We start from the raw sequence: 26,249 nt of genomic DNA on the forward strand, positions 1-26,249 counted from the left end.
TCAGAAAAGAGCATTGAAAAAGCTCAATAGACATTTTGACCAAGGCATCAAAACACATGGCAGTCTTCCCAGTTTCTGCAATTGCTATTTGCTTGGCTCTCAGTGGTACTCACCACTTCCTTCAGGATGGGATGCTCTTATCCTTGGCAACCTTGACGTGGATGGTGGTGGAGGTTGTGCCAGGTATCCTATCTGGTCCAGCAAAGAAAGTGCCCCTTCCAAAGAACTTTCTGTTAGAGATAGTTAAAAAAAAGAAAACACTTTTTAATTCATTTTTCATACATGTACATCATAAATACCTACTATGTGCCATTAGTAACTAGCAATACAGAAGTCAATGCCACCTGTTCTCTTATGAATTCCTCAGTCGCTTATAGGCTCTGTGACATGCTGCTTAATAAAAAGTATGGTTCAGCTGAAACCATTTCGTTCCTTCTGGGTCTCCTTTATGAGGAACCTGGGAAAAATTCTTATCTGGTATGGGAACCAAGAGCAACTGTACTGCTAAACAATTGACTTGTATTGATATTATGGATGCTTTGAACCACGAAACTGACCAGTTTTCCTTTTACTATGACTGTTAGAGAAAAATGTTGGCCCACCAGAAGCCAGAAAAAAGGTCAAGGTTTAAGTCTTCTAAAACTTATACCAAGTACTATTTTATTTCCCATAATTTTCCTTCTTTTACTTTCTCCATTTCCTTCTTTCTTTGCCTTTTATGTCTCATTGTGTTATTCTATTTTAGGTATCCATGTAAACTACCTTTGAATAATTTCTAGAACATAAGAGAATTTAAATAAATAAATAAGCAAGGAGTTGTTTCCACAAAACTCTGTTTCAATAGGTTCCCATTGTGCAGGAATTATTTATCTTTGGAGAGTGAAAGCAGAAATAACCAAGTGACAAGGAGAATAAACAGATCGACTCTCAGCAGCTGTCCATGAGGACACAGAGCAGCAGATGTCAGGAAATCATGAAGTAGCCACATAGTCATATCATACACAGTAAAGTCAAGGCCCATTTCAGGGAAGCATTTTGATGATTACCAGATTTAAAAATAAAAGTGATTAAGCAATCTTTACATTTAAACCAAAACTTTTCAATGTACGCTTTATCTATTAATTCCAGTTTTTTTTTTTGGTTGCTGTTGTTATTCATTGACTTTTTCCAGCCTTTTGATGATCAGGAGAATTAGCAGCATACAACTAAACCTTAGAAACATAAAATATAAGACTCAGACTTTGCATCTTCCAGTTAAGTTAAATTTGGGGGAGTTTTTTTTTTTTCATCTATTATTTTCAATGATTTTCTTAGTGGATTATAGAAGCCCAGAAAAACAACATTGAAACTAATAATAATAAAATAATTCACAATATTGCAATTAGTACTCAAAATTTGAGTGACAATTATTCATTGGTTAAATACTTATTGAGCACCTACATCTGCTCAGCCCTGATATGCTTTATCACTTTCCTAGAACTTACTTTTGTGGAGAAGGTAAAAATTAAACTAATACTTATACTAATAAATGTATAATTTTGCAATATGATCTAAATATTATGAGGAGGAAATACTGTCTGGATAGTCTATTTATGTGTAGGAAATCACCCCAAAATGTAGGCATGTAAAGTAATAATCATTCTGTAATGCTTCTGATTTTGCAGGTCAGGAATTTGAGTAGGTCACAGCATGGACAGCCAGTCTTCACTTCAGATTACTTGAGCAGGCCTCAGCTAAGGTTGCTTTGGTATTTGGGAGACTGGGAAGAAAATGGTACTATATGTCTGTGGCTTTCATTTTTCTCCATGTCACATCAGCCGGGGATGAAATTCCCAAGGTGGCTTTTCATTCCCATGTTTCTCATCAGGCCTGAGGTGGTTAGTTCTATGCTGTCTTTCCAAATGACTCACATGGGCTTCTTCACAGGATGGTAGTATCAGGGTAATCAAATACCTTAAATGGCAGCTGGCTTCCCTAACAGTTAGAATTTCAAGAAGACATGGATTCTCTCAAACTCCCAAGACCTAAGCCCACAATTGGGCATGGTATTTGTGATGGTTTGGAGTTTTTATGGACCTCAGAAATGACCATGCCCTTAAAGCTAATCCATTTCTGTGGGTATAGACCTATTGCAGGTGGGACCTTTTGATTGGGCTATTTCAGTTGAGGCATGCACCAGGTGGGAATTAATCCTCTTACTGAAGGCCTTTACAAGAAGCTGAGAGTTTAGGACACACACAGGTGCTGAGAGAGAAGGACATACATAGAAGTTAAGAGAGAAAGCCAGCTGAGAAAAAAAAAACACTGAGGCCAGAAGCTGGAAGCAATGAAGCCAGAAGAGAAGGGAGACACCAGTAGACAAACATGTGCCTTGCCATTTGACAGTGCAGTCCAGCTATCATCTGACAATGCCGTGATTTGGACATTTTCATGGCTTCAGAATTCTAAGTTTATGCTAATAAATGTCCATTATAAAAGCCAACCTCTATCTGGTATGTTGCATTTTAGCAACTTTTGCAAACTTGTACAATATAACTTCCACCATATTCCATTGGTCAAACAGTCACAGTGCCACCAAGATTCAAGGAGAAGGGACAGAGACCCAACTCCTCATTAGCAGGAGGGTCAAAGACTTCTGCAAACCCAAAAAGCCAGAAAAAGTGGAATAATAAGAGCAAAATGTTGAAAGAGAACAACTGTCAACCTATAGTTCTGTAATTCTATACCCAATTAAACTATCATTCTAGAATAAAGCCAAAATAAAGCACTTCAGGCAAATACTGAGAGAATGCACAATGTTCATCAGAAACAAGAAAGCTGAGTGCACAATGAAGGCATAAGGTAAAAATAACAATTAAGAGAAAGAAAATATGGGTAAGTAAATAGCATTGACTAAATAAATCAGTACAGTAAAAATAATTATTTGATAATGCTATTAAAAATAAGGTGTAACTAAAGTATGAGGCATAATGTTCAAGATAAGAGGGAATGATCAGATCTTTAAAATACTAAGATCCTTTGTATTATCTAGAAAGAGGGCAAAATATTTATTAATTTTGAAGTTTAAGTGAAAAATACCTGTTAAAATTTAAAAGTAACCACCCAAAGATTGAAATATAATCTGTATCTCCTAAAGTAATAGAAAGCAAAGGCAGAGAGAAGGAGGGAAGGGAGAACTTAATAATGTAATAAGGCAGGAAAGCTTTATAAAAAGCAAATTAAAAGAATAATAAATGAGAAAGCAGAAAAATAATTACATATTAACAATCACAATTAATGTAACACAAAATTCATCTAAAATGAGAGAATCTTAAACTGAATTTTAAAAATCTACCTATATGTTGTTTATTTTTGCATTTAAAATTTTAAAAGATTTTAAAAGTATATACTAGAAAAAACAATGTAAAATATATATGGTATAAACATTTTACTATCAGAGAAAATAGATATTTAGGCAAAGAAAGACATAATTAGTAATAAAAAAACATAATGAGTAAAAGAAAATAATTAAGAAGTAGCCATTTTTCACTTTTATGGTATAAGTATCAAGGCATCAAAGTAGAAAAGGTAAAAAAGTACAGAATTATTAGTAGAAACTGATAAACATAATCAGTGAGAAATTTTAACACATCACCCTCAGTAATTGATGTCATTACCAAAAAATACAGCAAAAAATGTTCCTAGTGGGCAGACAATGGTGGCTTAGCGGCAGAATTCTTACCTGCCATGCTGGAGACCTGGGTTCGATTTCCGGGAGCCTACCCATGCAAAAAAAGAAGTTTCCTTGCATCATAGCACATTACCACACAAATAAAAAATTAGCCATCTAAAACAACACCCATTTATTATCTCGACATTTCTGCAGTTGATAAGGATTCCCTGCTGAGAGTCTCACAAGACTAAGATCAAGGTGTCTGCTGGGCTGCTTCTCATCTGGAGGCCCTCTTCCAGGTTCATTCAGTTTGTCGGCAGAATTCAGTCCCTTTTGCTTACAGGACTAAGGTCTTTGTTTTCTGGCTTTCTGTTGGCAGGGTTTACTCTCAGAACCTAGAGGTCACCCTAAGGTTTTAGCCACCTGCATTTTCATGAACTCAAAGTCAACCCATTAATAACATAATCATGGAAAGGAAATTACCACATAGTCACAAATTACACCCACAGTCAACAGGAGGACATGTAAAAGGGCTGAGAATGTGGGGGGCCTTAGAATTATACCTATCACATGAATGATTATATATAAGATTTGAACAGGCAACGAATCTGATGTAATGGATACTAATAGCAGTTGTGCCCGAAAGCTATAGACTTACCAAATGTGAACATGCATGAAAGCAGAAAGCAAATTCCATTAAGTATTAAAGAATTTACTCACTACAGAAGAATGTTATATAGCCATATTTAAGTGAGCAAGAAATGATATTAGAAAGAGCAAAAGGACTGTGGGAAAATGGCAGAATAGAAAGCTCCAGGAATCAGTCCCTTGACCAGAATAACGCTTACATAAGCAGGAACTGTCTGAAACAATTATTTTAAAAACTCTGGAGTCCAATAAAACTCTGTGCACCATCCAGGGAAGTGCATGTGGAAGAAGCTGGTAAATTACAGTATACCAGTGAATTGCACTCTACCATCATTGGCTACCCACTCAACCCCCATACTCATGACAGGCAGCAGTGAGGATTTTAACCCTGGCCCCTGGCAGAGCTGCTGGTGCCAGGGATGGATTAAAAAAAACCTAGTTCCCCAAGATCTTGGGGTGTACAAGCCAATAGTTGATCATTGTTTTTGATTAACTATTTCAGATTATTGGGGTGCCCAGCTCTGAGAGCAGACATTGTTCCAACCTGCAGGGAAAAGTGTCAGAGGAGCCTTAAACACCCTTCTTCAAATATATGGAAAATAGTTAAAGGGCTGCATTTGGAGGGCAAGTGCCAAACCAAGAAAATACGGCTTCAAAGAGTCATAAGAGAAGCTGCTGGAACCTTTTCAGGCCCCTCCTTTTTTGGGTTCCTGGCCTCCTTCCAGCTGGGAAAGTCTGACCTGGGAATCTCCTCTCAGGCTGAACTCCCCTCTCAGAATTCACTTTCCAGCAAAAGGCAGCTTGAGACAGAAACAATTCCTTAAGAAACAATTGAGTTGGGTGCCCTGAGGCAACCTGCTTTGATAAAGCACCCAGGAGTGGGAGAAGTTTTGTTTTCTGGGAAATAGAGAAGCATTCAAATTCTTGTAAACAGGGAAACTCCTATAGCCCAGGACAAGACACAGGTCCAGAAAAGATAGGAAGGACTCTACCTTTTGTGTTCACCTTGGGAGGATATTCTTGATAGGAGAACTGCACACTGAAGGAAAGCACCAGCCAAAACAAAGTCCGTGGAAATTGTTGTTTTCATTGTTTTTTTGCTTGCTTGCTTTTTTTGGGGGTGGGGGTGGGGGCGGGCGGTGCACAATCCAGGAATCAAACCCAGGTCTCCTGCATGGAAGGAGAGCATTCTACCACTGAGCCAGGTTTGTTAGGTTTTGTTAGCTCCTAGCACTCCAGAAAATCTCTGTCATGTCACTAGCTGGATATAAACTCAAGAACAGACAGCTGAAGACCTAAATCCCAGAGTTAACATTGAAGATATTAAAATGTGCAGTGTGCAGCAAAAGATAACAAAATAAACAAAGAAGCAGGAAATGATGGCTCATCCAAAGGAAGGGAATATAAATCCAGAAAGCATCAATGAAGGAGACCAGGCTTTGGACATACTAGGCAAAGACTTTTAAAAAATTATGTTTAATATGTTCAAGAAGATGAAGGAAAATACAGAGAAAGATCTAATGGACATCAGGAAAACAATTAATGAACTATATGAAAGTCTAAAGAAGCAAGATAAAAATTATAAAAAGGAACCAAACAGAACCACTGACGTTGAAGACCACAGTAACAAAATTGAAAATTCCAAGGAGAGTTTCAACAGCAGATTAGAGCTGATAGAAGAAAGAATCAATGAACTCAAAGACAAGGTGATGGAAATGAATCAGGCTAGAAAGTAAAAAGAACTAGAAAAAGCAAAACAGCTTAAGAGATCTGTGGGGACCATCAGAATGGCAATATATGCATTGTGGGAGTCGTAGAGGGAGAAGAAGAGAAAAAGGGCAGAAGGAATATTCAAAAAGATAATGACAGAAAACTTCCCAAACTAAGTAAATGACAGGTATAAGTACTCCAAGAAGCCCATCATCCATCAAACAGGATAAACTTGAAGGAAAAAATGTGCCCAGATGCACGGTGGTCAAACTGTCAAATAGGAAGAACTTTACATCCCATAAGACTTTTTTTCAAAATAACAGCAAGATTAGGATATCCCCAGATAAATAAAAGCTGAAGAAGTTCATTACCACTAGATCTGCTCTGTAAGCAACACTAAAGGCAGATCTTCAAGCTGAAGGGAAAGGACACTAGACAGCAGATTGAAGTAGCATAAAGAAATAAAGATCTTTGGTAAAAGTATCCCTTTGGAAAATTATAAATGTCACACTTTTGTATTGTATTTTTGGATTATCATTCTACTTCTTACTTCTTGCGGGTGCCAAATGCAAATGTATTGTTCTCCTTATTTTTAATATTATCTATTTATATTCTGAATTTCTAGTTCAGATTATCAAGGTTTTTTTTCACTGTAGTAAAATGGTGCAGTCACTGGGGATGAGTTTGTGGTTCCTTAAAAGTTAGATACAGAATAATCATATGGCCAGGCAATCCTATGTCAAGGTATAGAACCTAAAAATTGAAAGTAGGGACATGAGCAGATATTTGCACACTGATATTCATAGCAGCATTATTCCTAATTGCCACAAGATGAAAGCAATCCAAGTGTCGATCGATAGACAAACAAAATGTGACATATACATACAACGGAATATTATTCAGTCTTAAAAAGGAATGAAATTACCACAGGCTGGAGTGGGTGTAGAGAATGGGAAGTAAATGTTTAAATTGTACAAAGGTTCTGTTAGGGTTGACAGAAAAGTTTTGGCAGTGAATGGTGGTGAGGGCAGCATAACATTGTGAACATAATTAACAGTACTGAATTCTATATTTGAAAGTGGTTAAAAGAGTAAGTTTTACATTGAATATGTTACTAGAATAAAAAAATATAAAACAAAAACCATAGTACTATACAACACAATAAATGAACCCTGTTGCAAACAATGGAAATTAGTTAATTATATAATTATTAAGTGTTCTTTCATGAATTGTAAAAAATGTACCTAACTAATGCAAGTTGTTAGTAATAGGATGATACATGGGAACGCTATATTTTATGCACGATTTTTCTATAAACCTACAATTTCTCTAATAAAAATAATATCAAAAACGTAACCTTATGGATTTGGTAATATAAATAAATACTTGGAGATAACTAAAGGTTCAAAAAGGAAATCAAGCTTAAAATTAGAAAATAATTGAAACGGAATGAAAATTTAAATATTACACAACAAAAATGTTGGGGTGCAGCTAAAACTAAAGTAAAGGAAAACTTACAGCCTTGTATCTTTATAATAGGAAAGAACAAGCCAAGCATTCAATTTGAAAAGGGGGGAAACAACAACAACAGAGCTAGCCCAAGAGCGTAGAAGAAAGGAAATAACAATGATAGAGGAAAGTAATGAAAAAGAAGAGAAAGAATCTATAGAGAGTATCAACAAAATCAAATACTGTTCTTTTTTTAAGTTTCATAATTTGGACAATCTTCTGGGAGATAAAAAGAGAAAGCAACAGAAATTTAAAGGTGAACATAATTATAGATGCAAAAAATAGAAATGCTATGAGAATTATTTAGGCAATTTCATGTTAATAAATTTAGATGAAATGGATAATTTTTTAGAAAAGTATAACTAACCAAAACAGATTCAAGAATGAAAAACCATAATAGATCCAAAATTAAAAAAAAATTGAATCCATAACTTAAAATATCTATCTACAATACAATAGTAGACCCAGACATTGTATGGGGCTATTAGATCCATTCTTTCAGAATAGTTTTCCCTAAATGTATGCATATTCCTCCATCATATCATTTTATGATGACCTTGAAGTTGGATATCAAATCATGTCCCCCACAAAAGGCATGTTTGGGTCCCAGTCCCTGATCCTATGGAGATGAATTCATTTTAACTATTAACATTGAAGATGTTATTAGTTAATTTTTTTTTTTTTACATAGGCAGGCGGAAATCGAACCCGGGTCCTCTGGCATGGCAGGCAAGCGTTCTTGCTTGCTGAGCCACTGTGACCCACCCTATTAGTTAAATTTTACCTAAACTGAATGAGGGTGGGCCTTAATCCAATATGCCTGTAGTCCTTATAAACAAGAGGAACTGGACTCTGAGAGAGCCCACAAGAGCAGCCAGAAGTTGGAAGTCAGTGGAACCTGGAAGAGAATGGAAAAGACGCCTCCATGTTCACTGCCCTATGATGTAAAAACCGAGGAACTTCCCAAAATACCAGCTAGCTAGAAGATACCTACGCTGGTTGCAAGCAAACTTTCTTGCCTTTGAAAGTATGAGCCAATACATTTCCCTTGTATTAGCCAACCCATTGTACGATATTTGCTCTAGCAGTCGGGAAAGTAAAACGTGTTGAAAGAAAACCAGCTAAGGGCAAAATGAGAAAACAAAATAGAGGGCAATGTTAAATATGAATGTGAATTCTATAAATATACTCAAACATTATAATAAAATATTAGCAAACTGAAACCAGCAAAGTGAAAAAAAATTACATCATTGTAAACTGGAGAAAGCAAGTACATTTTAACAAAAAATCTATGAATTAAATTTACGATGTTAAAAAATTGAAGAAGGGGAAATATGATCTCATCAGATTCAGAGAAACATCTGATAGGATCATTTTCATTAGACACTTAAATAGAACTATAAGGAAGCATTCTTAATCTGATATAATCTATCTACTTAGGGTCTTCTGCAAACACTTTGCCTAATCATGAAAAAAGAGAACCAGAGTCCTCAAGCAATGAGCATGATAGTCATGCCCATTATATTCATTGTTGTTTTGGAGGTCTTAGGGAGAACAATAAGAAGAGAAACAGAAATCAAAGATAAGTGGTTTGGAAGGGAAGAGACAAAAGTTTTTGTTTGTTGGCAATATAAATGTATTAAAATAAATCCAAGATTATTTACAGAAAAAATTCAAAATACAGTTACGTAGATTGATATACAAAAAGCAATTGTGCTCTTATATACAAGATATAATTGGAAAATATACGGTTTAAAAGATGCCGCTTATGATAGGAACAAAATTTATAAAGTGCCGTAATAATAAATCTAACAAAGATATGCAAAATGCTTAGGGAGGATATTACTTAATCTTATTGAAAGACGAAGAACGCATACAGTATGCTCATGGATTGACTCAGAATCACAAAGAAAGCCACTTTTTCACAAATTAGTCCAAAAGAGTCAGTACATTGTCAACTAAAATCCCAACAGATTATTTTTTAGGCTATGGCAAATGGATCCTAAAATTTATATGTAAGAGCAAAAACACAATAAAAACTAAAGCAGGTTTTGAGGAAAAGCAAAGAGCATCAAAAATATTTTAATTTAACAGAGGCAATAGTAGTAGTAGTAGTAGTAGTAGTAACGTAGTAGTAGCAATAACACAGTTTTAAGTGCTTCTATGCACCAGGTACTATTCTAAGGGCTATATAAGCATTTGCTATTCTAATCATCATAAGACCCCTTAGATAGTTACCATTACTAACTTCATTTTATTGATGAGAAAACCGAGGCATAGAGAATATAAATAACAGGCTGAAGGTCATACACTAGAATATGGAAGATGCAAGATTAAAACACAGGTATTTGGCTACAGATGTACCACGTTATACTCTCCAAATCAGTATAATAATTGACTGTGATTTTAATGCATAGATACACAAAAACAAAAAGAGAACCAAATGAACAGATTAGAAATAGAACAAAATATTTATTGAAAATCGGGATAAGATAGAGGTGCCAATACAAATCAGTGGGGAAAGAATGAAAATTTTATATCTACATGGAAACAAAAGTAGATCTCTGTTTCACTTCATGTGTATTAAAAATCTTAATATGTAAATCAACACGAAGACTTTAAGACACATATGTAAGACAAAATTTTTATGGCCTCAGGATAAGGAAGAATTTGTCAAACAAAACATAATAAAGATACATCATAGAGAAAAAGGATGCTAAATTTGAATACTACAATAAAATTAAACATGTCATAAACAAATAAAAAGATAAACCACAGGCTGGCTAATGATATTTGTAATGCACGTGACCCCAAAAGTTTTGGAAGGCAGAGTACAAAGAATTTTTAATGGATCAATAAAAAAAGATAAATAATATAAATAAATATGGGCGAAGGATATTAACAGGTAATTCACAGAAGAACAAATCTAAAAGCCCAATAAACATAAACGATGTTCTCATTATTAATGGTAAAAAATAAAAAGAAGCAGTGAAATATCATTTATATCCGTTAGAAGGACAATGATAGTAAAATCCAGTAAGTACCAGTGAAAGTGTGAACTAATAACAGCTTTCACATACAGCAGGTGGGTGTATAAGCTGGCACACCACCTGGTCTGGCATCATGTGGTAAATTGGAAAGTGTGCATAGTAGCCTATGATCCAGCCTTAGCTACATTTACCAAAATGCTTACATATCAAATAACCACATTAAAAAAAAAGCACAAGATGAAGAGTGACATTTGTAGTAGGGCATCATTTATATAATAACCTGCACAGCTCTAGCTTGTTTATGGACTCATGTGTATGTATTAAATTATAATATATTTATGTATATATTAAATACATATGTATGTATTAAATTATATTCTAAACCAGGCATGGAAAGGTTTAAAAATCAAATCAGGATAATTATTATATAACCTGTGGGAAGAAGAAGGGAATGGTATAAGGGACAGATATACAGGGGTATCTAACTGTATTTTAAGCATTGTAGGTACGTATGTATGTATGTATGTATTTAGCATGCTGTATGGCGGGGTCACATTTCATTATTTTTCCATTTGAGGATCCCTTTATTGCAGCACCATTTGTTGAATTTTTTGTTTGTTCGTTTGGTTTTCTTGTTTGTTTGAAGTTTGGTTTTCTTGTTTGGTTTTGGCCAGGTGCATGGACCGGGAATCGAACCCAGGTCTTCCCCATGTCAGGCGAGAATTCTACCACTGAACTACCTGCACGCCCCCCCGCACCCCATCCCCGCCCGATTTTATTTGTTTTTAAAAGAGTGAAAGCAAATACAGCGGTCTGTCACTGCCAGAGAGGTTGCGTGGGGAGGTTGAAGGGCCTAGAGCCTAGGGAGGAACGGTGGCGCTGGGGATGAGCCGCGGGGCTGGAGAGCAGCTGCGGGGCTGGGGAGCAGCCGGGAGCTGCGGCGGGACCAGGGAGGAGCCATGGGCCTGCAGAGCCAGCGTCCGCACCAGTCGCGCGGAGCCCGCTGCCTATCTGGGCTGCGCTCTCGCTCCGGGCTGTTCAGGGCTCCCAGCGGGCGGGCCTCGGGCCGCTGAGATGCCAGTCATCGCCTCCTAGCCCTTGGATCAGGAAGTGGAGAATGCAGTCAGTGAGAATACTGTTGAGGACTTGGGCCTCATTTGGGATATTTGTGTTAAAGTCGTTCTGTATCACACTGGACCTCAAAGTCATCTTGTGTGTCATGAGAAGGGTCAACCCCAAAGACCCTCATGGTGCTAGACAAGCTGTGATGCTTCTAGAAGCCTGTGTGTTAAACTGTGGCAAACTTTTTCATTTACAAGAATGTTCAAAAGATCTTGCTAATGAATTAAAGTTTTAGTAAGGGTTTTCCTAAACTCTGGAAAATTGAAAGCTCTCATGGTGAAATGGATAGATGACTTTAAGATTGATCTACAGCTGAGTGTGAAAGCAGCCATGAGCAAGAATCTGAAGGAGCAAGTCAGCTCTCAGATGCAGAACAATTCAAAGTGATCCCAGCTCTGGTGGTTGAAGACACTCTCACCCCCACCCCCACCCCCCACAACCTGGCAGGGCCACTAACAAGAAGGAAGAAGATCTAGCAAAAGCCATTTGTGTTATCCCGAAGGAAGAGAGTCAACAGCCAACCCAATTTTCCGGTTTGCAGCCAAGCACATCCTATCTCTTAACTAACCACCAACAGGAAGGCCAAGAAGTTTGCACTATATATGACTTTGAAGTTGCTGAAGATATTGAACATACATTTAAAGCTGGAGAAATTGTTGCAGTTCTTGACAGTGAACCAACCGGTGGAAAAGTGAGATCCATCAAGGCCTGAGGTTTTTTCACTCTAATTTTGTGACAGCAGATCTCACTGCTGAACTCGAAATGATTAAAATGGAGAAGACGATACGACTCAGTGATGATGTTCAGGTGGAAATGCTCTAGCCTAAGCCAGAACCAGCCTGTATTGATGGAGATAAAATGGACCAGTTGCTAGGCCACAGCATGCCAACTAGAGCTGGTCGGTCTCCTTCATCTTGAAGCAATGTGTCACCAGATGGGACCTCTCATGGATAAGAAGCCGGAAGAGATCGAAAGAAAACATTCAGAACTCTCAGAGCTTAATGTGAAAGTGATGGAGGTACTTTCACTGTACATCAAATTGATGAATGAAGACCTAGTGTATTCCGTGTATGCAAAATTACAGAATCTGCAGTATACCATGCAGCCACCTGGTGTTTCTGGTTCTCAGGTCTACCCAAGGCCTCCCCGCAAGCGGGGCTTCCGTGGTGCTGAGCGGCAGCCAGATGAGTCATCTCCAGAGGACAGTCTTCCTGCCCAGCAGCTGCCTCCATTGGCAGACCTGGCGCTTCCCAGCTCAGGCTTCTTACCCTAACGCTGTCATCAGTTCTGTGCAAGGACATGAGCATCGCAGTCAGGCCACCATGTTCCGTCTGTCCCCTGCTGCCGGCGCTGAGGACCTCCACGCTGCCTCAGCAGCCAGTAGCCACTGCTGCTCCCCAGAAGGCGTTTCTGTAGGGCTGGGAGGCAAGGGGAGAACCTGCCCCATCTCCACAGTGGTTGATGTCCAGTATATGGGAGCTGTCTTGGTCAACAAGTCCAAATATTCAGAAAGGTAGAACTCTATTCGATTTGCACTGACTTTTTTAGAAGGTCCCATCCCCCCAAGGAATGACACTACTTACATTTAATTCTTTCCTTTCATAATATGAAAAAATTGATATCTGATTATTTGTCTGGTAGAAGTATCTGGTCTGTAGAAAGTCAAATTTACACACGTTGTTGTGGCAAAAAAGCACATACTGATGTGTAACTTCCTAGGCCATTTTGCATCATGTGAATATATTTAACACAAATTAATTGACATTACTATTTTATTTTAATCATGAATAACTAACAAGTTCCATAACATTTTGTGGAGACTTAAGACAATTACGCTATCCTTCTAGAATGCAAAAGAACCAAGTGGCAGCATATTGATGTGAAGGCATTATGTTCTCCCTGTTTCAGCTTCACATTAAACTGAAATTTCCTTTACTCACTATGAGCAAGGGGAAAAAATATGAAGCAAATATGGGAAAATGTTAAGCTGTGACAACTCTTTGTGGTGAGTATACAGAGATGTTTATTATAATATTCTTAAATTACTTTATAATGCAAAAAATGGGCTTAAATGATATACATAAAATTAGGTTATTTGAAGAGAAACATTCTTATGCAAGGTAAGTGCATTTTGTGCAATTTATTAAGTGAAAACGGATGCAAACTCATTACTTAAGAGAACAGAGAATTTTGCCTTAATTGCAGCTTTTTTTACAATGGGCTCATAAAATAAAAGTGCATTCATCTGTCTCCGCTGTTGAATTTAGAAATTAATTGGATAATTCAAATTTTTCACTAATAAGAAGTGCCCTATCTTGGATTATTCCAAATTAGCAAATTATTGTAATTAAAATTAAAAGTTGTTTATTCTAAAAAAAATTAAGTAGAATCTTAGAGTAGTTTGGGATAAGCAGCTTTTTTAAAAGTAATGGTTGTCTGTGGTTGAGTATAGGTAACTCTTGGAAGTCCTCATTAATTCAACAAATACTTACTGAAATTGTATGCTATGGCCAAAACAGATACTTTCCTACTCTTATGTGAGCTTTCCTCCTAATGGGGAAAGATAACAACAAAGAGATAAATATATAAATACCAACTGATTATAAGTATTATGAAAAAAAAACAAGTAAAACCAAACCAGGTAATGTGATTACAGGGGTAATTATATGGGTGGCCTGGGAGAACTCTTAGAGGCTACGATAACAATGATAAAGAGCAAACCATACAAAAGTCTGGCAGGAAAAAGCTACAGACATTTCCACCAAAACTGGCATATGCCCTGAGATAGACATAAATCCCCAAATGTCTTCATGACGCTGAATTATACCTTTCCTTTTGAGACTATGTTTTGCAAAGAAATTAAGACTTTATCCCTTGACTAGAATTTCTGCTTATGTGATGAAGATTCCAGAACAACACAGCTGCCTTGAGATGCTGCGTCAGGGTCCTCAAGGGCTGGGGTCCAAGCAAGGATTTCACAGCTCATGAGATTCAAATTTCTAAGCCTTTTGAGTAGTTTACAAATAAGATTAACCACCATCCCTCCAGCTAAGCACACACTTTATTTTTGTTGCTTGTCTTCTCCAGTAGACTAGAAACTCTGCAAAGGCAGGGGTTTGGGTCTGTCTTATTCACTACTAGAATAGAAACTATGCATAGTAGGCAATCAATAAATACTTGTGCATGGGATGAATAGAATACTGAATACCAAGGTTCTAACTCTACTGCCCTGAATGGGTCCCCAATTGTGTTTTAGCATAATTCTATCTCTTGAATCATATTATAGACATTCTAGAGCAGAAACTGTGCTTTATGGCTCTTCTGCATTCCCCATCATGCTTAAACAGGCACTAGAAGTACTCAGATGCTCAAAGGTAGTTCATATGATTACTTTCCAGGGTTGTGCTGATGAAAGGCAGGGGTATTGGAGAAAATGACACCCTGACCTAAAGGCTTATAGTTCTTAAAAATCTATAACAGCTATTAAAGACTTGCTAGTGGGTTAGAGGGGGAAAAAATAAACATTTCACTTAATACTTAGTAGTTAATGCCCAGAGATGGAGCTCTCTAACAGGAAAACTTATTTATGCATTTAATAAAAAGCTACTTATAAACTAAATAACATTGTTGTAACTACATATCAATGTTCACACTGCATAGTGTCTGCTTTGAGTTCAGTGAGGTTTTGGAGGATGTCGGTGTTGAAAAATAGAAGTTAATGGGTGAAATTAAAGAACTATGATACAGCAGCTAAGATGAATGTCAACTACTTCTGTCCAGTGAAGACTTTTCATATGTATCAAATCACTGCTTGATTTCTTTGCTTAGTAATTAGGATATCTCACAACTTTAGATAACATCTATTACACATTCACTTTCAACAGGGCTGGTCCAAGCACAGGCTTTCATGTTAGTATTTCCAGAGCATCAAAAGACCCACTCCTCTAAACGTTTCTCCTACACTGACATTGCCACTAATTTGAAATTTTCAGCAGAAGAACCACTTCTCGGGGTTCAGGCTTTGGTTCCTGGAAGTTTTAATGGAATGAAAGCATGCTCCCTAGGGATTGCATGTCAACTTCATAATTTCCAGTGGATTTTTCAATTCCTAGCAGAGAACAGAGCTCTAAGTGATTGGAAGAGAGAGCAAGTGACTTTAGTAGGACAGGTGGAAAGATGAGAAGGAGCTTATGGCAGTGTTCCTTAGGAGGTTGCATGAATAACCTGCATCAGTATCACGAAGGGATGCTTATGTGAAATGCAGATCTCTGGGCCCCATCCCAGACCCACAAACTTAGAATCTGTTGTGTGCACATCAATGCAGACTAAAGATTGATCACTGGTGTTCTAGGAGAAGAAGGGGGCAGGCTCTGGGGGTATCCCTGGATTACCGCTGTTGGCAGCATGGCCGTCAAAGAGGAACTAAATTTTGGGGAAGTGGGATAAAAACAGGTGAAGAGATGAGAAACTGTCCTAAAGTAAGGAAATCAAATAAATGGGCTGGGTCAAATCACACCACAAATAAGACACAGTATCTGAATGCCGGCCTCAAGGTAATGTAGCACTGTAACCAGTAACATCACTAACCGTATCATCTACAATACACGAGGTTCTCAATGCAAAGTGTATGGCGAAATGTAACTACATTAATTCAGGGTGGGCAAGTTTCCTATAAAAGGCCAATAGTAAATAACTTAGGCTTTGTGGGTCACATGGTCTCTGTTGCAACTACTCTACTCTGCAGCTGTAGTGACAAAGCAGCCATAGATAATATATGAATAAATGGGGATTGCTGTGCTTCAGTAAACTTTATTTATAATAACAGGCAATGGGGGTGGGTCACGGTGGCTCAGTAGGCAGGAATGCTTGCTTGCGATGCCAGAGGACCCGGGTTCGATTCCCGGTGCCTGCCCATGTAAAAAAAAAAAAAAAAAGCAGGCAATGGACAGGATCTGGTACATGCCCTAGTTTGCCAACCCCTGCTATATTTGTCTTAGAAAAAAAGAGAAGTTTCTTGCTTTTATAACCACTCTTTTTGCTTACATTACAATGTCAGATGGTGTGTGTGTGTAAGTGTCAGTGTGTGTTTGTGTGTTATATTTTCTGTATAGAGCAAAGTGATTCTAAATATAAATATAAACTGGAAGAAAGTACATTCATAGTGATTTAGTATAAGTCCTTACTTGTTTGGTTTTTTGTATTTTCCAAATTTTCTACCACTTTCTACTATTTTCTGATTTTAAGTACTTGCAATTATTTTTCACTGTCTCTTTGCAATTCATTTACAATTAGAATATATATATTGTTTTAAAAGTAAAGAAGAAAACTGGCTAGTTTATATATTTCCTGAGTCCCAACAGAAAAACTCTGCTGGGAGTTTACCACACCTTTTGTGTAGAAAACAATCAGACCCCCACCTGTGCCTGTAGATCACATAAAAACTGAGGCGAGTCCTGCTCATTGGTGCAAGCAAAAGAGGAACAGAAAGGACAGGGACAATTCAGCAGTTAACTGCACAGGCATTACCCAATGATCCTAATTTCCATGATTTTAATAATAATGAGTAAAGCCCAAAGTGTTAAGTTGCACTTTCTACCTCAGCAAAAACGCAGTGATAATTGTGCAGAGAATAATTTTATGGGTGAAGTGTGCCCTGTATTGTAAAAGATTAGAATAAAGTGCTCTAACACACAATGTCTTAGCAGGTGCAGGCACTTACCTGAGCAATTAAAATCTTCTTAATATACAAATCACAGCCAATGAGACTGCTGGCATGACAAAATAGATCTTTGAGGACACAATGTGTTTGTCTCAAACAGGTTTTATTTTCCACCCTGGCTTTATTTCTTTATTTTTGCTAGCAATCATTTGTAGATTTGAAAAAGAAAATTGACCAAACATGGATAATTTGCTCCAAATATACCCAAGCACATTCATTCTCTTACAAATCCATTTAGACTACAAAAAGCTATGAAATACTTATTATGTATGCGGTGCTGTCCCGGGTGCAGAAAAAGCTATTTGGGGACCCATCACCTTTTCCACAAGCAGAGGGAAGTACTTCTAGACAATGGCCACAATTCATCAGACTGGTAAACACTAACCAACTTAGTATTCTTTGGGGTGTTGGCCTCTGTCTGAGCAGTCCACTCCTGGACTGAGGACTGCAAGCCCTGGATGTGCTGTGCTAGACCAGCTTAGGAGGAGACCAACCCTCTCTGGAGTAAATACTGCAGGCAGGATGGTAAATATGAGTCAAATTAACATCGGCACCAGTCTTCTTCTCCTTTGACCTTTCAACATATTGTGAGCTGGCTTTCGCCTCCATCATCCACAGAAACTTCTCTTATAAGGTCATCATTGACTTCCATGTTACTAATTCCAGTGGTCAATGGTCAGCAGCATGTGACAGGAGGTCATTCCTTTGGCCTCAAAATCCATTATTCCTTGACATAGGGATATCGCACAACACCCATTCCTTCTCTGTCTTTCTTGCCTGATTCTTCCTCTTCTTTTTGACTTCTTAATACGGAAGTTCTCCAGATTTACTCTTTGTTCCTCTGTTCTTCTCAATCTACAACTCATTCCCTCGGTGAGTTTATCCTGTCTCATAAATCCGAAGTATATGCCAGTGACTGTAAAGTGTATATCTTCAGTCCAGCCTTGTCTCCCAAAGTCCTGAACCATATGTCCAATGGTTTACCTGACATTTCAAACATAATATATCCAAAACTAACTTCTTGATCTTCCTCACAAAATCTATTCCATCCACAGCCTCCCCATCTCAGTTTATTACAACTTCATCATTCTCATGGCTCAGGGAAAAAAATTTTGAGTCATCCTTGACCTCTTTCTTTCCCTTAAACTCAGTCCATCAGGAAATTCTATTGGCTCTACTGCCAAAATATATACAGAATCTAATTCTTTCTGGCCACCCCTACTGTGACATCAAGGTCTAAACCTTTATCATCTCTCAATTGGACAACTGTCATAACCTTTGGCAATAATCCTGAAAATCAAGAGAGTACTATGACTATCTAATCTTCATTTCATTTTGATGGTCCAGAAATTATTTCTGTCTGCCCCAAGATGTTTTAGAGTACATATTAACCACAGAACAGTTTTGATAAGCAGAGCAAATAAAATTGAATAGTGTGGATGCTGAAAACATTAGAAGATTTATAAAAAGTGTTTAAAACCTGCGTAAGTGACACTCCTTCAATGCCACAATAAGATATATATATATATATATATATATATAAAACAGACAGGCTGCTGGGGCTCATTTATTAATTTTTTTAAAGAAAACAAAATAGTACAAGGTTACCCAGATTTACATGAATCAGTCTGACTCTATGCCTGTGGGTAAATCTGTTTTGCTTTAAGATATTATTGGCAAGAAAAAGATGACCACAAATATGTTCTTTCTCCAGGAGCAATTTGAACTTCTACATAACAACACAATGATGACCTGCCCACAATGATGGGTAGGCAGAAAACCTTCTGTTATGGAGAGCAAGGATGTCTGGTTGTGTGATGACAACCACTGAGCTTGGGTAGTAGCTTGGGCATGGTCTGTATGTTCCCTAGACCATCTTGAGGGGTGGTAAGTGTGGCACGACCATCATGGCCCCCCAATGTTGATATGTGTCCATCAAAATGTCTTGCATCATTGTATATAAGTTTAAGAGCAATTTTGTCAAAAGCTTAACCTTTGAGGTAAGACCCAGCAATTGGTCATTTAAAAATAAACCAGGGAAAAATTTCTTTTTAATAAATAAATAAAATAAACCAGAAGGTATACAGGTGGTTCAGTGGTAGAATGCTCGCCCTCCGTGCAGGAGACTGGGTTCAATTTCTGGACCATGTACCCAAAAAATAAAACAAAAACCCAGAAGTGTTGCTGCTCATTTTCTGTAAACCATATTTTTAAAAATTCTGATGTGGTTGGACAAGCATAGGGTTGGGTTTCAGCAGCCCAAAGCTCAAGTTCAACCATGACCACTAATTCACTGGGTAACCCTGACAAAGCCTTTTTGCCTTTCTGAGCCTTTCTATAAGGATCTGTAAGCAGAATAATGAGATTCCAGCAAACATTATTATATTTGTAAGAAATTCAGTTAAGATACCATGATAATGCTCTGAAAAATTCATAGTACTATAGAATTTTGTATTATTGAATAACTAAGTGACCATTATTATTTCTTTGAAATACACTGCCTTTTTCTCTGTTACCAATTTGATTTCTGTAAAGATTTTTTTATGTGTGGGCCAGTTTTATTTCCATGACCTTATTGAAGCTTTATTAACACACAAATAAATCCAAATGAATATGGGAACCACCTCAGGGATTAGAGATGGGTTTTGTTCTATATATTTCAACAGGAAGTTATGAGGACATTGATATTTTCTCCACTTTATCAAAAGTACATGATAAGACTGTTAGCATATACAAAGTAATTAAAACCAAGAAGGAATAAATGTGACACACACACACACACACACACAAAAAAAAAACTCCACCATGTAGCAAACTAGACAATTTTGGTGAAGTGTGAAATTGTGCATCAACTTCTGCAGGAAAAGTCTCATCCATCATTAATCCACTCCACAGTGCAAGGGTTAAAACGCAGTTGCCTCTCCTTAGGTCATAAGAGGAAGAATCTGGTACAGAGATTTCTCTTGCATTAGCAGAGGGTGTTATAGGTGGAGGCAGGGTGGACCTCGATGCCAGTTCCCATCCATTTGGCCTGACTTTATGCTCACCTGCAGCTTTGGTGGATAATTTTAAGGACCACATCTCTTTTCTTCTTAGTCTGAGGGCTTTCTCTAGCCTGGGGAGTTTGATCAGAGCAGCCCAAAACTCAATCTGTGAAGAATAGGAGTAGGCAATGAATACTACAGGCTCCCCCTTCTTAAGCAGGACTTTTCTAAGGTGCATCATTCCTCAGAGGAGCCCCAGAAGCATGGAGTTCCAACTGCCCATAGCAGTAATCTGCTCCTTAACTCTCCCAGTAGATAATACACTCTTCTTCCTTTGTTGACTTTTCCCATCATTTCATGTGTACCTCCTGGGATCACCTCCCAAATAAACTACCTGCACTCAAGTCCACATCAGCTTTTGAGGGAACCCAAACTAACATATCAGGCTCTGGGATCAGATAAATTGTTTTAATCACTTGCTGGCTGTCTAGCCTTGAGAAATTTACTTAATCTTTCTAAACGTGAGTTGTCTTGTGTTTTAGTTTGGTAAAGCTACCGAATGCAATATACCAGAAACGGTATATTGAGGTGGGTGTGAGATGATATCTCATTGTGGTTTTGATTTGCATTTCTCTAATGGCCAGGGGCATTGAGCATCTCTTCATGTGCCTTTTGGCCATTTGTATTTCCTCTTCTGAGAGGTGTCTGTTCAAGTCTTTTTCCCATTTTGTAATTGGGTTGGCTTTCTTTTTGTTGTTGAGTTGAACAATCTCTTTATAAATTCTGGATACTAGACCTTTATCTGATATGTCGCTTCCAAATATTGTCTCCCATTGTGTAGGCTGTCTTTCTACTTTCTTGATGAAGTTCTTTGATGTACAAAAGTGTTTAATTTTAAGGAGCTCCCATTTCTTTCTTTCTTTCTTCAGTGTTCTTGCTTTAGGTTTAAGGTCCATAAAACCGCCTCCAATTGTAAGATTCATAAGATATCTCCCTAACTTTTCCTCTAACTGTTTTATGGTCTTAGACCTAATGTTTAGATCTTTGATCCATTTTGAGTTAACTTTTGTATAGGGTGTGAGATACGGGTCCTCTTTCATTCTTTGCATATGGATATCCAGTTCTCTAGGCACCATTTATTGAAGAGACTGTTCTGTCCCAGGTGAGTTGGCTTGACTGCCTTATCAAAGATCAAATGTCCATAGATGAGAGGGTCTATATCTGAGCACTCTATTCGATTCCATTGGTTGATATATCTATCTTTATGCCAGTACCATGCTGTTTTGACCACTGTGGCTTCATAATATGCCTTAAAGTCCGGCAGCGCGAGACCTCCAGCTTTGTTTTTTTTCCTCAAGATACTTTTAGCAATTCAGGGCACCTGCCCTTCCAGATAAATTTGCTTATTGGTTTTTCTATTTCCAAAAAATAAGTTGTTGAGATTTTGATTGGTATTGCATTGAATCTGTAAATCAATTTAGGTAGAATTGACATCTTAACTATATTTAGTCTTCCAATCCATGAACATGGTATGCCCTTCCATCTATTCAGGTCTTCTGTGATTTCTTTTAACAGTTTTTTGTAGTTTTCTTTGTATAGGTCTTTTGCCTCTTTAGTTAAATTTATTCCTAAGTATTTTATTCTTTTAGTTGCAATTGTAAATGGAATTCATTTCTTGATTTCCCCCTCAGCTTGTTCATTGCTAGTGTATAGAAACACTACAGATCTTTGAATGTTGATCTTGTAACCGGCTACTTTGCTGTACTCATTCATTAGCTCTAGTAGTTTTGTTGTGGATTTTTCCGGGTTTTCGACGTATAGTATCATATCGTCTGCAAACAGTGATAGGTTTACTTCTTCCTTTCCAATTTTGATGCCTTGTATTTCCTTTTCTTGTCTAATTGCTCTGGCTAGAACCTCCAACACGATGTTGAATAATAGTGGTGATAATGGACATCTTTGTCTTGTTCCTGATCTTAGGGGGAAAGTTTTCAATTTTTCCCCATTGAGGATGATATTAGCTGTGGGTTTTTCATATATTCCCTCTATCATTTTAAGGAAGTTCCCTTGTATTCCTATCCTTTGAAGTGTTTTCAACAGGAACAGAAACGGAAAGGCTTTTAAAAAGGGAGTTTATTAAGTTGCAAGTTTACAGTTCTAAGGCCATGAAAACATCCAAATTAAGGCACCAACAAGCAGTTACCTTCACTCAAGGAAGGCCGATGTAGCCAGAACCCCTCTGTTGGCTGGGAAGGCACATGGTGATGCCTGCTAGCTTTCTCTCCTCCTTTCATAAGGCTTCTCCGGGAATGTTTTCCTCCGGCATCTCCAAAGATCTCTGGCTGTGTGGGCTCTGTTGGTTCTTTCCAAATGGTTCCCTCAATAAGCAACCTTACCTTGAATGGGTAGAGACACATCTCCATGGAAACCACCTAATCAAAAGATACCACTCACAATTGGATGAGTCACATCTCCATGGACACAATAAAAAAGATCCCATCCAACAATATTGAAGATAATTTGGCTTTTCTGGGGTACACAACAGATTCAAACTGGCACACTTTGTCTGCAAAATACAGGTGATAATGACTATGCCTACTTTATAGGACTCTAGTGAAGATTAAGTAAGATATGGAACAAAGATTAAAGAATCAAGCATTTGGCAAATGCTCAATAAATTCTGGTCACTGTGATTATTGTTGTTAGGAAGCAGTACAAACATCAGAAGACACAACTTCACTCTCATCAGATAAGGAGACAGTTATAAATCCTGACAATATTAAGTATTGATAAATTTGTGGAAAAATGGGAATGTTCATACTCTACTGTCGGGAGGATACAGTGGAATGACTACTTTGGCAAACACTCTGGCAACATCTAGGTAAGCTGAAAATATAAATGTGCTATGATTCAGTAATTCCTATTCTGGAAGTATGGCCTAGAGAACCTCTTGCTATGAGCGCCAGGAAACACATTTAAAAATGTTCATTGCAGTGCTTTTCATCACAGTAAAAAATTACAGATACTCCAGATTCCTTCTGTAGAAGAATGGACAAAGGAATGGTTATATATTTATACAATGGAGTACTATACAGCAGTTAAGATGAATGGGTTATTTCTATATTTATCAACACAAATGTCAAAACTTTAATGTAGAGTGAAACAAAGCAGGTTATAATACATCACAGCAATATAAAAAATTTTATATGTGCTTTTCAAAGCACACAATTTAATTCTATGGATTGTTTATGGATACCTTATGTCTTCATTTCCTACGGCAGCTCTAACAAATTAGCACAAACTCCATGACTTAAAACTACAGAAATGCATTGACTCACAGGTTTGGAGGCAAGAAGTCTGAAAATCAACATATCAGCAGGGACATGCCCCTACTAAAACCTGTAGGGAAGCACCCTTCCTTGCCTCTTCCTAGTTTCTGATGGTTTACCAGAAATCCTTGGCATTCTTTGGCTTACAGCTGCTACACTTCAATCCCTGCCTCCATCAAGTGATGATCTCCCTTCATCTATCTGCCTAAATTTCCCTCTTTTTATAAGGACACCAGTCATATTGGATTAGGGCTGACCCTAATCCAGTTTGGCCTCATCTTAACTAATCACATATTCAAAGACCCTATATCCAAACAAGATCACATTTTGGGAAGTGGTTACATCTTGAAAAGATCTTTGTGGAGGGGTGGGCACAATTATTCAACCCAAAATACCTTACTTTTAAGTAAAACAAAATGAATGGTTGAAACAATATTCTCATCTCATTAAAATGCTGTTCACCAGGACAGATGAAGAGGAATTGGACCAAGGAAGCTACTCCATCACTTTGGCCAAGTTGCTGATCCTCTCACTGCACAAGGGTTCTTATTTGCCAGACAGAATAATGCCTACCAAATGAGTAATTGGTAAGGACCAATGAGAAAAAGCACAATGAAAATAGAATCTTGTAATTGCCAAAGTAACTGGAGCTGCACAGCCCATAATACTATGTAATTAAGGGCAACCCAATCTTCAATTAGCCAAGAATTCCTGTCATCCCAGAGATAGGAGAGCATTACCTGCCTACCCTTCTTTATCTGATGGAACCATAGGGGATAAAATGCAAATGTCAGTCTTTTCTGCTAACTAAGGTGCTTCTGGCCAGGCAAGGCACCTGAATGAACTTCTAGACTATAATTATGTATTTTGATAAATTGGCTTTTGTTTGTTTATATCTGTGTGCAACCTCCTTCACAAAGCTTTTGGGTCAGTTCTTATGAAACATGGTGGCAATTTGAAGCCATGTCCTGCCACCCAAGTTGTGTGGGGAGAAGCCATAGAGAATTGGGAGTCATCTCAGCTTTCACTCCAGCTTTCCTTGCCTCTTGCCTCTGCCTGTGTGGGTGTTATTCTGATGTTCTGCCAGCTTAAGCTAAGGGCCTCACAAAGTAAACCAATTCACTGGGAGAAGGGTAGGGAAATTTAAAAATATATATATTTACACACACACACACATGCACACACATCTCCAAAACAGATGACAATTCTCACACCACCGACAATGCAGAGACTGCAGTAAATCTGGCCTGTTAGGCTAAATAAACCTACCTTGGAATGGGCACCAAGAACCTCTCAATTTCGGCTCCCTTGTGTCTCTACCCTTTGCCTGACTATGACCTCCTTCAAAGGAGGTGTCCAGAAGTAATCCAGGGAAATGTCTGCCCTTTCCTCTCTGGCTTCACTAAGACTCCCTGTTTTTGATGCCAGAGACCTATCAGTCTATCTTCCTTTTTAATCATCCAAACAGGATACATGGTCCCTTCAAAGACCAGAGTATAGTCTGTGCCCATCAAGGCACTTAGAAGCAGAAAAGAACTTCAGCCTCCGGAAGCCAAACCCTCATACTCAACCCACCCTGTACATGGTTCCACATGTAGCTAACTGAAATGCCATGGTTATGAGGCTTCCTGATTCAGCTACAGTGAGTTTTCCTCTCCCAAGCTCACCCCTATCTGAAGTCCACGGAGATGTCTTCAATTTCCTGGGTGGTTTCTGCATGGCTTCCTAATAAAGGAGAGACGGTGGCAGGACCAGGGCACCTGCACCATTTTAGCTGCAGGGTCCAGCTCCCACCAAGCACTGTGCTCTATGACCCAGCCAGCTTTTATGATGCATTGTCCCATCACCTTCACCATTTACAGCACAAAAGCTATTTAGCCAGTGCCTGCAACCCTTCAGCCTGCGTGCCTTGACAGCAGAGGTTATAGGAAAAAAGAGAGAGTGAAAGAGAGAGGGAGAGGGGGAGAGAGAGAGAAGGAGAGAACAATGTGCAATCGGCACTGCATTAGAGATGGAAAAAGTACTTAAAGCCTGCAACATTCATCAAGACTGAATACATAAATGCCACATTTTGAATAAGCGAAGCAAAAGACAATGACAAAGGAAAGGCGCATTGCTTCAGGAATCTCTATCATTTTCATTTGCTGCTGTCAGGAACCTGTTTTTTGCCTCTCACTCTATCAGCCATTATAGCATTAATGAAGTAACCTCACATAGTTATTGACTGGCTTGTCAGAGGCCCTGCCTGATCCCTTAATAGAAACCATTGGTCTTCAGTTAAAAATGGGGTGAGCTGGGAGGTGCTGTGGGCATGTGCTGAATTTCAAGTGCACTCCTGAGGTTATCAAAAGCCATGAAATGCAAATTATTATATTTTTTAAACACACAGATTTCATGCAACTGAGCATATAAAATTGACTAATATTGTACTTTATGCATGCCTTATAATGTTTTCAAATATGCTCTGCATATGTTCTTCTCCCAGAAAGTTGTGGGTGGTATTTGAATAAGCAGAGGTGGGCCTAGTTTTATTTTGTTCCTCAAGTCACCTTCTGCTTTCTCTATACTGGCACTTCTAGCTAATAGA

General features: G+C 38.0%; 1 protein-coding gene and 1 pseudogene across 7 annotated transcripts in view; one reads left to right on the forward strand and one right to left on the reverse strand.

Annotated features, from left to right (window-relative positions):
* LOC143661546 (uncharacterized) overlaps nucleotides 1-25,475 on the reverse strand; it is a 57,364-nt gene extending 31,889 nt beyond the window's left edge. For all 7 annotated transcript variants that reach the window (XR_013164682.1, XR_013164681.1, XR_013164678.1 and 4 more), the window contains exons 1-2: nucleotides 25,330-25,475; nucleotides 114-230 (exon numbers count right to left, since the gene is read on the reverse strand). Coding sequence is in view for 1 of the 7 variants with exons in the window: in XM_077135091.1 (XP_076991206.1) it covers nucleotides 114-230; nucleotides 25,330-25,381 (169 nt within the window). In the remaining 6 variants the exon portion in view is untranslated. The remainder of the gene's footprint in view (nucleotides 1-113; nucleotides 231-25,329) is intronic.
* Nucleotides 11,583-13,147, forward strand: LOC143661668 (signal transducing adapter molecule 1 pseudogene; annotated as a pseudogene).
* Nucleotides 25,476-26,249: the final 774 nt, after the last annotated feature.

This window comes from Tamandua tetradactyla, chromosome 17 (genome assembly GCF_023851605.1).
Source record: "Tamandua tetradactyla isolate mTamTet1 chromosome 17, mTamTet1.pri, whole genome shotgun sequence".
Lineage (NCBI taxonomy): Eukaryota > Metazoa > Chordata > Mammalia > Pilosa > Myrmecophagidae > Tamandua > Tamandua tetradactyla.